At 36.7% G+C, this 13,052-nt stretch overlaps 1 protein-coding gene across 1 annotated transcript in view; it reads right to left on the reverse strand.

The window, feature by feature from the left end:
* The window catches only part of SLIT2 (slit guidance ligand 2), a 338,311-nt gene that overhangs the window by 18,419 nt on the left and 306,840 nt on the right, over window positions 1-13,052 (reverse strand). The window contains 3 exon segments of the mRNA XM_079153098.1: window positions 696-936; window positions 1,037-1,174; window positions 5,061-5,154. Of these exon segments, the coding sequence (XP_079009224.1) occupies window positions 696-936; window positions 1,037-1,174; window positions 5,061-5,154 (473 nt within the window).

Consider the following 13,052-nt stretch of genomic DNA (forward strand, 5'->3'; position numbering starts at 1 on the left):
CATTGAAGTGTTGGGGTAAAACAAATAAAAAGAGGTGTGATCTCTACGAAACTGGCTAATGCTGTTTGCATTCAAAATATATTTAAAACGATTTTGATTACCAGAAAAAAATAAACATGTAGACCCAAGTGCATGTATCGCCCCCAGTCTAGCACACCTGTTTCTACATGGATCTGATGACTTCTTAACGGTATACAGTGATTTGGAAAGATTTAAAATATGTGTTTGAAAATTTCATGCCAATTCTTCAAGACTCTGAGAGAAGAGTCAGGAGATACTGGTTGCACTGTGGTGTCTGTTTTCCCTGCATCCCTTCTCAGCTGTGGGTTACCTAAGAAAAGTCTCCCTCTGTGCAGGGACTCAACTTCAGAATCATGAAGACAAATAAACAAAATATCTTTACTAGAGCAAAAAAATGAAGGGACATACTTTGCTACTGTGGGGAGTTTTTTCCCTTTTGGATCAAGTAGCAAATAAAAATACTGGTTCCTATTTCATTTTAAAAATATAAATTTGAAGAGAAGAATTACCAAAGGTTTTCCCACAAGGAACATTTTTTGTCATTGTATGGTGAGTTTGTTAACCTTCTATTTGAGGAACACCATCATTTACTCATCAGTTACCCTGATGTACATTCCTAGAAGCTGAACGAGGCTTAAAATCAGATCAGCTGTTTCTGGAGGGGCATCTCTCACCTGAAGTGTGATGTTAGTCTGAGGTCGAACCTTGGCTGAAGGAATCTGAAGATAGGATTCTTTGTTTATAAAATTCACACTGACCAATTTTTCACACTTCTCTCCTTGGTATCCAGGCAAACACTGACATATTGGCTCATTTATCCTGATGATGCACTGGGCTCCATTCTGACAATCAAAATTATCACAGGGGCTGGTACGAGGGAGGACCATGGGGGGAGAAAACTCACAGAACAAGCCACTGAAGAATAAAGAGGAAAAAACCCATGTTAGTTAGATGATATGTGAATTTGAGTCCTGTAGGACCTAATTCAAAATAGCAAGTGGTACTTCTGCTTTACCTGTAACCTTCCGGGCAGATGCATGTATAGCCATTCACTGCATCTGTGCAGTGAGCACCGTTTTTGCACTTGTTATCTTGGCAGTCATCAAAGTCAATGTCACAGTGTTCACCAATGTATCCTGGTGTGCAATCACACCTGTTTGAACAAGCAGGTAAAGTTTCAGACTCAACTGATCTAATATTAGTAAAACAGCTTCATTTCATTTACAAAAGATGGTAGCATTTTTAATAGAACTTATTTAGAATTATCTTATCCCCAAATAATGAAGTCCAGTAAATAGTACTGGCTGCAAAGTATGGCGTGGTTTCTCCCTGTGATCTATCAGTATCTCATTGATAATACTGAACAGCCACAATGCAAATAAAAGCAGATTAACTGCATCAGGGTTTCTCCCCCTCTTCTTTTCTTCCTCCTCTCCCCTCCATACTACCCACTTGGCTTGCAGTGTTATTTACTTTTAGTTCTGCCTAGTTCATTTGACCATCGGGATGGTGAAAGTACTACATTGGAAAATATACTGCAAATTTTAAACAAATTTTTTAATGATGGACATTTTTAATTTTCCTAAAGAAACCAGACACACTGGAACAAAGTATAATTTTAAGAAAATCAATTTTGTTAATACTGCATACCCAGTTGGGTATGGTGATGCACACTTGTAATCCCAGTGGCTTGGAGGATGGCAAGTTCAATGTCAACCTCAGCAATTTAGCAAGGCCCTAAGCAACTTAGCAAGACCCTGTCTCAAAATAAAACAAAAAAAAAGGGTTAGGAATGTGGTCCAGTGATTAGGTGCCCCTAGGTTCAATCCCTGGTACCAAAAAAAAAAAAAAAAAAAAAAAAAAAAAGAACAAAAAAAAACCCCCAAAACAAAACAATAACAAAACAATAACAAAAACCCCCACTTATGTGTGAAGTCATTGGTATAGTATTTATATATAATGTATGATCAATAGTGATTGCTAATTTTTATAATTATTTATATGCTTTTATAATTCTATAAAGGTCTTTATCATTTATTCTTCACTAATTATCCCCTGTTTTATTTCAAATATATTAGGATTTAAGTAAATAAATTAAAAATACTCAGATGAATGTGACATTACTGAATGCCAAGGATTTTGTCCTAAAATGCAAAATCAGGCTTTAAGCATTTTGGGAGAACTGATGAGTTAAAACAAATGGGCGTGTATGCCTCCTAAGAGTAACAAGCTGACTTTGAACTTGCATGTATGAATTTAGAAATGAAATGAGCTCAGTGCAACAGCATGCTTATTCTGCCACCAGTTGTTTTTAATGCTGAATTGTAATGAAACAAAGTAAACAGTAAGACTGAAGCTAAATGGACCCTAAGTGGCCATACAGATTCAGAAATAGATGGACAAGGCCCTGGAAGAGAACTTCCATCAATGTTAATGTGAGCAGAGCGACTGAAGTATGGAGTATTAAAAGAAAGAACAATGCTTTGAAACACTTTGAATTATTCATCTAAGAAGTCAGAGTAAAAGATAAAGAGAACCATGCACTTACTACCATGGCTGTCAAAGAGACATTTTATATCCTCTTTCCCCCCAATACTAGTTTTCAAGTCCATTAGAACCTGCAGTTATATCATGATCAACATTTTTGGTTTGTTTTGGTTCCTCAGAGCAAGTCTCAAAACAGAAAAATTTGAACAAGAATGACTTTAAGTTTGTATTATCAATAAAACCTATCAAATTCCTTCTACACCACTGACAAGGAATAAAGACAAAAGCAAAGAATACAAAATACCATTTAGAAACCCAAAAGCCAAATAAGTAAGATGCATGCTTGAAAATACTACTTATGGCATCTCATGATCTGGAAATATCTCAAAGCAATTCAGAAGATTGATGAGGTATAAAATATAGTCAGAAAAGTAAAACCAGACCTGTTAGTTTACTAATGAGAAAATGAGTTGAAGTAACAGTACAGTTGTCCAAAGAACACTTGGCAGTGGAGATTCTCTTAACCAGTTTCATCTTGCTTGATTTTTAAGCCCATTTTATTTCTGCAACTGTCATTCTTATAACATGCAATTATTTATAAGATGGGAGCCACAGCATACCGTCTGACTCAACCAGTTTTCACCTAACCTACATATGAGTATAAATGGAGCTCGTGAATTACTGACTACTGAAAATAATAATCTTCCAAGTCAGCTAAACCATAATCCACTGAAAGCCACTTTAAAGAGTGCACAACCTGATAGTAACAGAAGATATTTATTTAAGAATTTGTTGTTTTGAAGACAAACTCTTATTTTTAATGCTTCCATTAAGTCTTACTGATACTTCATCTTATAATTACAAAGTCATGCAAAACCTGTTCAGCAAATAAGCACTTCTGGAAAATCTGCCTAATTTCTCTGAGAAATGATGATATTGATTATGTAAGTGATGCACTTTCAATTGTGACATTCATTTGTGGGCATTATCAAAGAGGATCAGGAGTAAAAGTAATTTACTTAAGGTGTTTAATTGAATAAAATGTAGTATAAAATTCTGTATAAAATTTAAAAAATTAATAGGACTTTTGGTGGTTGTATAGAGTTGTAAACTAAAAATATTATGAGAGAATCAAATCTATCTTTTTCCTGCTTGATAAGACATCAAATGGGATCAGCAGTTACTGCAACTGTCATCATATACTCTAAAATTAAGATTATAAAGCAAATTGAAATGAAAGAATACTGCCAAGAGAAAACTTGAGAATAAATATTTAATTTGGATTGATCTTTGAAAGACAGAGAGGGTCTACTGGCCTCACACCCCAACTTGATTCAGAATGTCTGAGATCATTTGATAAATATCAAAAGCTTAGAGTAACAGCTGAAACCCCAGTTTCTCTTATAAAACTATTCCTAAAGCTGAGTAATTTTAAACTCTCTGAAGCCTATGGCAACTAATTGTGGGTCATTTCACTGAGAAGATAAAGTGTGTAAAAGCTAGAAAGCATTACAAAAATATGAAATGGTATTATCACCATTCACCCTGTCCATGGAAGATATTCAATAAATATGGGTGAAGAAGCTAATAATGTCATTTTCTAATACCTGATGTAAGCACAGATCAACTACTGTGTCATGCCTACAATCCCAGTCTATCATCTTCACCCCCAATGGAAGTGTTTGTTCATAAACTATAAAACCACCTAGGGTAACAAGTATTAGGAAAATCACTCAACTGGAAAATATCAACCGAACCTGGCTCTGCCAATAAGTAACCTTGAGATCTTTGGAGAATCATTCAACCTCTCTGGACCATGATTTCCTTGTGTTTGAAGTGAATTTGGATCACATGCTCTCTAAGCCACTGGCAGCTCTAAAAAGAGACTTCACTGTTGATCGACTGAAAATATTTCAGGATTGCAGCAAAGGAATCATGTAATTTGGTACCAAACAGAATTCACAATTATTTCTGGGGAGGAAAACAAAATAATTTTGATGTTCTGAGTTCACTTGAGGGAACCCTCTACCTAGTATGACTGTCACCTTTACAGAACCACAGGACATATATTAAGGTAAAAGGAGCACTATTGATAATTATAGTGAGACAACATCCTGGAACTGGCCGGGGCAGGCTGGGACACATAGGTGATCTATCTTTCCCACCTTGGATAGTCTGACTGTTCTTTCAGACTGTAACATTTTCAGCTACATTCAAATCACATTGTTTATTTCACCACATACTTACCTTTAATGATGCACCAAAGGATGCCATGCATTTAGCTGGGTTGGCTTTCAAATAAACATGAGGAGGATGAGGCTAAGGCTCCTTTGTAACCCACCTGATCTCCCAGAAAGTCTTGGCACAAAACAAAAACTTCCTTTCTTTTTCTGCAGTGTGCTAAGAGAAGTCCATGATGCCTATGAGCATTTATAAAGTGGTCCGTGGCACTACTGAGCAAGTCCTTTTAACCCTGAGGCCAGGTGTGAGGCTATGGTGGGGAAGAAAGGTCCCCTCCCCAGTTGTGAACCCAGGAGAGATCTCTGACTTACTTGAACCCCCTTGGCGTCAGGATACACTTGGAGTCATGCTGGCACGGGTTCAGGTCTTGGGCACAGAAGTCCAGCTTCTCCTCACACAACTCGCCTGCAACATGGCAAAAGGAGTCAGTCCACACAGAGGGGTTATCAGGGTCCTGCCAGTCATCTGCATTAGGGGTCTTAGAGATTAGTGCAGCTCGAGATTGAGAACAAAACATAAAAATCAAAACAAACTAATGCAGAACCCTGCCCCTGCAACAGATGATGATATAGAACCCGAAGATCCATATCCAATCTTGGTTCTGCTACTAAACTGGCTTGTAATTTGGGACAACTAGAGCGATATGTGACTAACTTGAGCCCCTTGAGAATTATATTATTAGAATGAGAAAAAAAAAATTAAGAGCTTTTCATTTTTGCTTTATTTACGTGTTTATCAGTATATTTATAATTTATTTAATTTGGGGGTTTTTATTGAGGTATAGCACAGACAGACCCAAGAAATAAATGGTAGTTGATGAGTATTCACGCACAGCCCACTTAGGTGACCAGTATCCACATCCAGTCACACCCTATTTAAGAGATTTAACAGCATGTTTGAAGCCTCCCTCATGCCCTCTTCTGGTTACTAACCCCACCAAGGGCAGCCACTATCTTGAGAAGACCATAGATTAGTAGTTCCTAATTGTGACCCTGACATAAAAGGAATCATTTGGTATGTACCCCTGTATGTCTGGCTTATTCCGTAATTTTATGTTTGAAAAAATATCTTCAAATCTTCATGGTCTCCACCATTTTATAAATTTAGAAGAATATTTTGTTTCCCTTTTACGAATCACTGTAAAAGCTCAACAAAGTACATCTGAGCAACATCCAAAGAAAAAAGTAAAAGCAAAACCGAAGGTAGACATTTTTTACATGATTGTCAGTTAGGTCACAAAGAATCATTTTTATCAACAAATGAAAGCAACAAACATATCCATGTCAATTTTAGCATTCTATGTTACATTACATATTAGATAATCTCATAGGAAATTTCTTCCAATATGAATAGCATGCTCACTATTTAAAATATATTAGGTCAAGTATGATTCTCACTGAGATGATGATTTTTCTAATCATTGAATAAGACACTAAGGTGACTAATAAGGTACATTTTAAAAGTTCTTTTCTACCTTGCTTTTAAATTATTTTAAATTGTTTTATATGAAATAAATGAAGAAATAAAATGACATATTAAAAGGCAGGTATTAATTTCCAAGAGACTACTAGAACTTTCACTTGTTCAGAGTCTGAATTTGAACAGTAATGGTTTAAAAATCAGGAGTTTGCAGAAAATTCTTTTGTTAAAGATCGTACTTTTTAAAATAACATACTACTGATTGGTGGAAAGAGTTGCCAGCTACAAGTGGTGTATTATTTAGACTTTAAGGATCTTTCCCCATGATGCATGTATAAAAATGTATTCATCTGGTGATTGTATGAATCTGTTTTCTCTATGTCTTAAAATGAACTAATTGCACTGAAGGTTAAGATTTTCAGGGTCTCTAAACCTGTGAGACAAAAGTTTATAACAACATTTATCTGCTTAGCTACTTTCAAACAGGGGTTTTTCAAGATTTGTGATTTTAATTACCAGTACTTTAAGTTACACACCATGATGGAATTTAACCATTCCATTTTATTGGTCTACCAGGATTAAATCTCTTTCATTTTCTAATCAAAGCCATCTTGTTGGGATGCAATCTATGTACTGTAATCTATATCCAGGGTGGTTTGTAAAGTTGATGACAGAGAAGGACCACTTGCAATACATATTAAATGTTATCTCTGTGCATTTCACTGTATTTCCAAACAATAAATTCTAAAAATGATAACAAAGTTTTACTATTATTCACTTTGATCCAATCCAACCCAGTTCACTTAATTCAATTTAAACCACAGTCAACAGAGATATACTATATTTGTTGTACTAAATGCAGGGGCTACAGGGAGGGATGCAGTTGTTTCTGCCTTCAATCAGTTTCGAGTCTTCCAATAGAAAAATTCTGAGCTAGAGGCAGAACCTAGAGTGAATTTCATTGCTGCAGAGGTGAAAAGAGTTGACTCTATCTTCACCACAAGAAATTTCTCCATAAATCTGCTATAGAAAGGAGTGAGAAGGGAGGCAATTCTAATAAACTGTTGCATAAACAGATTGCCAAATTTGTAATTAAGAACTTTAGGGTAAGCATACCAACTTGAATGTGAAAAGCTACATAAATGTAAAGTACATATTCCTTATCTCTATAAGAATAATATAAGGGCAGTATCAGTCATTACTGAAGTTGTATATGGTAACTGCTTGGTTCCCTTACATAGATACACACCTGACTCTGATATGATTTCTAGGCTATTTTAAAAATGATTTGTCTCTTTTTATATGACCAAACATTATAAAGCTAACACATATTACACAAAGAGTTCCTGTGGTCTGCTACTGCCTAACTCATTTTTAAAGCCCAATCTTCTACCCTACGCTTTTGTCATCTGGTCTGTTCACTGTTTTATGAAGTTATCTCAACTTAATACCTGGGATAATGTTTCTTTTCTTTTGCTTTAATAACTTCCTTTGACATTTCTGTTGCTGATTTGCTCACTCAGGCTTGTGCCTGTCTATGGCAAATATATTGTATTGTTTATTTACTTAATCAGCATTTGTAGAGTGCTTACTACCATGTGCCAGACCGTTTTAAACATTGTGTAAGTATGCAGTCACTTAACAGTCATGACAACCACGGAAGGCAGAGTTGTAGAGTTGCACTGTTACGTGTGGTTTTTATATTATTGGTGTCTCTCTCTTTCCCTTTGATTGACTGTAAGATCATTGGGAGAAGAAATCTTGACATATTCACTTTTCTATCTTCCTAGAGGTATGGTAGGGTGATAGACTCAAGCAATATTTATTGGAATAACTATTCATCTATTCATATGAGTAGTTAAGGCAGGAATTCTTACTTGTCAGTTTATGCTCAACTTGGGTTTCATTTCAGCCTTTAGACATTTTTCTGTTTAATTTTTACTACATAAGTAATTAATCATTAATAAAAAACAGCTTGTTTTCTTCATTTTTTTTTTTTTTTTTTTTTCCTGGTGGTGGTGCTGGGGATTGAACCCAGGGCCTTAAGCATGCTAGGCAAGCACTCTATCAACTGAGCTATATCCCCAGCCCCTGTTTTCTTCATTTTGAACATTATTTTTTTTCCTGCCTCAGAATTAAAATAAATGTTTTCACTGGGTTACTTCGTTAATTTCTCCTAATTATATTACATTTGGCTGTATTGGGGAAGTGCAGCTTTTAAAGGTCAAGTAGCATGCCACAATGCTACCAAGTCTTAAGAGCTCAATATAAGGAGAACATAACATGCCCCTTAGACAAATGCTGGACTCTGCCTTTACTTCCCAATCATTAAGGAAATTGGGCATTGAAAGTGGCATTTGTTTTTCAAGAAGAACCGAAATACATCACACCAACCATAGTGAGTTAATCGGGAGAACTGTAAAAGTTTCCCTGAACCTGAGAGGACATTACACAATTTTTATTTGCTTTTTATTTTATTTTTTTCTACATCTATAGTCAGAGATAGTACCAAGGTAGTGGGAAAATGAACAAAAATATGGAAACTGAGTTGAGTGTTCTGATAGTTCAGGGCCCGAGAGAATATCAATGGCCACTTCCTTTGTTGAGATGATAAAATAATAGTGGAACATTCTTTATTACAATCCATACAGTCAGTGTTTAAATCGATTATCTTATAAGCAAGTCTTTATATGTTTAATTCAGCATCAGAAAAGATGTTCAGCCCATTTGCATGGCTTGGAGCAATGTGTTTGAACACAGGTTAAATGTCTGCTCACAAACCTCTTAAGAGAGAGGGATCTGGACAAATCTTCATTCATGATCTGGCACCAACCCACCCACAAAATCTCAGGAAATTCTATTTGTTTTCTGCTTTGAACCTTTAAAGTCCCCAATGACAAAGCAACAGCATGGAACACAATGGCTGGCTGGCCTTTTGTGAGTTTGATTTGATGAGATGAGCAAATTAACTTTCCTTGCAATTATGGTTTTCAACTTTTTTGTGGATAGGGGGTTCAAGGATGGTGGATATATACAGGTTGCTGCTCTCTGCATTGGTGAGGAAACAGTGGTCCATCAGCAGGTCTATTATTACCTCTTAGGATAACAGAGGTTAGTGAATAATCCACTGTAACTGGTAATAGAGGTAGTTGGCAAACAATAACTGGGCACAGTAGAACTTTCTGAAGACAAAGCACCATGTGTCCTAATATCAGGCACCTTTCTGGTGAGAAAATTATGCCAAGTTCTTGGTCATCTCATCTGATTATATCTGTCAGGTACTCATGGGACTGGAGATGGCAAGTTCTACAGTAGCACTAGTATGAGCTGTGAAGGGACATGGCAAGAGTGGAACTCACATCCCTAAAGGGGAACGGCTACTCATGGTCCCACTCTTGAAGAGGAGCTATAGATCATTATGTATGGAACACCTGTGAATATACTAATTTCTCTGAAGAATTTGTCACAGTGGTAACATGACCATTCATCCTAGCTTGCTTAAGACAGTCCTGTTTTACCTTTGGTTCCAACTTGACTGTCAAGAGTATTCACAAGCACACACAGAGGTGTCCTGCTCTGGATGGTAAGCATTATGGTCATCTACTCGGTGGAACAGTGAAAGCTGGTCATCAGAGTTGATAATACTCTTAAGTGAAGAGTGAATCAGCACAAAGAGATGGATAATGCAGCTGGCATGCTACCAGAGGGAGCATTTATGCTTAGCGGTACAAAACAACATTACAGTCTTCAGGGGTGCAGGATGCGCCTAGAGCCCCCCTGTGGTGTCGATATTGCAAATACTACTGGAATGAAGTGGAAAGCTCTATGCACATGGGTGACTGTTCTGAGAAATCACACCTGGAGTTGACCTTACCCCGTTTCATTTCAGATCTATGAGCCAAACTGATTTTTATGTCCTTCCTTGTTAAAAACAAATGGCCCTTCCGTTTAACTTCATTTGTAATTCTCTCCTATCATATCTTTTTGTTTAAATTTCTTTTTACCACTACTGAAATTTATGTATTTGCATGTGTGTGTGTGTGTGTGTGTGTGTGTGTGTGTGTGAGAGAGAGAGAGAAGAGAGAGAGAGAGAGAGAGAGAGAGAGAGAGAGAGAGAGAGAGAGAGAGAGATATTTTGGAGAATGAACCCTGGTGTGTTCTAGTGCTTGCCTACATCCCCCAGGGCTTTTATTTATTATTTTGAAACAGGGTCTTGCTAAATTGCTGAGGCTGGGGTTTGTAATCCTCCTGCTTCCACCTCCTGAAAAACTGGAACTACAAGAGTAAAATCATGGTCTTAGAAGTACTGTGTCATTTTTTCCCCTGATATTTATACTGAAATCTCCCTTTTCCTTTTTCTAATTATTCTGATATCAAATCAATTTTTAACATCACCATATATTTTGAGTGCCAACTATGCATAGAAAATGGCATCTGGGATAGGCATGTAATGGTGGCAATGACACAAAGATGTTCCTATTCTCATGGAACTCATACACTAGGGGGAGGAGAAACAAGCAAATCCAATAACACCCCAAGTAAATATAACATTGCTTCTGTCATGAATATTAGTAGAAAGATTCCCTGGTGCTCTAGAAAGGGAACTGATTGTTTGAGGGGAAACAGGAGTAGCTTCTTGAAGAGAGTTGGGGGTGAAGGTAAAGTGAGAAATGCATCGCATAGACAGGGGCTCTGTGCAGGAGGGGCACAGAAAGTAGGGCTCTGACAGGTGGGCTGTAAGCGTGGGACAACATGGCACCAGAGGAGGCTGCAGCGCTAGTTACGTTAGCAGAAGTCATGCAGAGGAAGAAAATTTTGAAGGGCTAATCACTTTCTAGCTACCAAGCAACTGGGAATCAGCATGTCTCTTCTAGGCATGCTTTATTCTCAAAGTTTGCACAGGAGAAAAGAAGATTGGCTCTGGATTAGAATTTCTGGGACTTTCCAAGTCAAATCTCTGTTTAAAATATTAATATGTTTTACCTGAAACAAAACAGTAGGCAAGGTACTCAATTAGTAATTGACTACAGCATCTCTATTCATTTTTTGCAAAAGTTAGCCCTTGCAATCCAGGTTGGGCATGTCTACAGCAGAAGTAATTTTAGATACCAGTACATGGTGTTGCAGGCATACTCAGCTGTTGCTAGCTTCTGCTAATGCAACTAGACTCATATCTTTTCTCTCTGCAATAAGTAAAATACATCTCAGAATCCATTTGGGGATGAAGAAGGGATGGAGGGACTCTGGTGCTGACAATGCCTTCTATTCATAATTGTACCAAATGAGGTTTTTTTTTTTTTTTTTTGAGAAAGAATCATTAATATTGATAATGATAGAGAGGGAACTTAGGACAGATCTTTGAATATCCAGACCAGAATTCTAGTGTTAAACTTAATCAGTTATGACATTTTCAAATATAATTGTAGCAGGGGAGGAAGTCTGGCTGAATTCCTGACAGAATCCCCAAGACACAGATTTTTAGAGGGTAAAACAATCATTCTTTGAATATTTTCCTTTTGAGCTCCTGCTTGTCTCAAGCAGGAGCCTGAATTGATGAAACCAATTTTATTCTTTTTGAATTAGCTTAACAAGGGAAGGTATCAAAAAAAAAAGCAATCCAGCAGATAAAACACAAGAGGTGTAATTTCTTATAAGTGTAGCACTTGAGGGCAAAGGTTATCTTTGCTTACATTTTTATACTTCTCCAATCACATCACCTGCACTAGCAAATCATTTGGCACAAACTAGCTCCTTCATGACAAAGCATGAAAATAGCACTCATTTGCCTGATTCTTGGTAGTAAATGCTATTTAAATGTTAATGAAAAAGACCCAGAAGCATAAAGGACAATGATTGGAAGGAGAGAGAGAATAAAGAAGACAGGGAGTAGATATGTGTTCTGAGATCTTAACCTGAGATACATGCTGATTGCTGGACTAGATGGATCATCTGTTGACTCCTAGATATCCCTACAATTTCTTCTGCCAAAAATGACCATCCCTCTAGGAAGTGGAGAGGTTGAGCTTAGGAACTGAGGATTGTGTGTTACAGCACATGCATGGCTGCATGGCATATGATCTATAAATTATCCACACTCCCTCATCTTTCTGAACTCAATTAAATGCAGGTGTTAGTGTAGAAACATAGGGAACTGCTCTTGAGGATCCATGATTTTTTGAAGATACTTGAGTCACTAATATATCTCCTCTCTGAAATGGGTACAAGATGTGATATGGGCATAATCGGGACAATGTCACAGAGAAACCCCACAAGGTACAGTTAATCATAATTCAACATAAAAAGGTCTCAGAGAATGTGCTATCAATGCAGATATGAAGACATTTCACAGAAGGGAGGTCACTATTTTTTGTACTCATTTGTTTTCTAAATGACATGAAATTAGTTTCTTGATAGTGCTTGATTGTCAGAGTTTGATTAGTGTTCTTGTTTTTAAATTCTTTTTAGTTATGATCCAATATCAGGGTACACATTGACATAATCAGTGCTCTTATTCATAAAGCTTCTCTTTATTTCTAAACCTACAAAGTCGCTCTATGATGTTGTTAATGTACTTGTGGCCTGAGAAGTGGTGGCTTGCAATGTTCAAGCATCTGACCTGATTTGAACTTGCAGTCAGGAATCAAAGACAAAGTTTGCCTGGTGGACAAGGGGAATATTTTGTGGATTTTTGTATCACTTTCAGTACTTAGCATGGTATTCCACATAAGGTATTTTCTCAACAAACATCTCACATTTTTAAATGGAAAAAAAAAAAAAAACAACTTACTTCTTCAAATAAACAATCCAAAAAGGGAGATTATTATTTTTTTTTTTTTTTCCAGTACTTCCTCCTTGGAACTCTAGGGCTAAATGATAAAAACACT

This window comes from Sciurus vulgaris (genome assembly GCF_902686455.1).
Source record: "Sciurus vulgaris genome assembly, chromosome: 9".
NCBI classification, from domain to species: domain Eukaryota; kingdom Metazoa; phylum Chordata; class Mammalia; order Rodentia; family Sciuridae; genus Sciurus; species Sciurus vulgaris.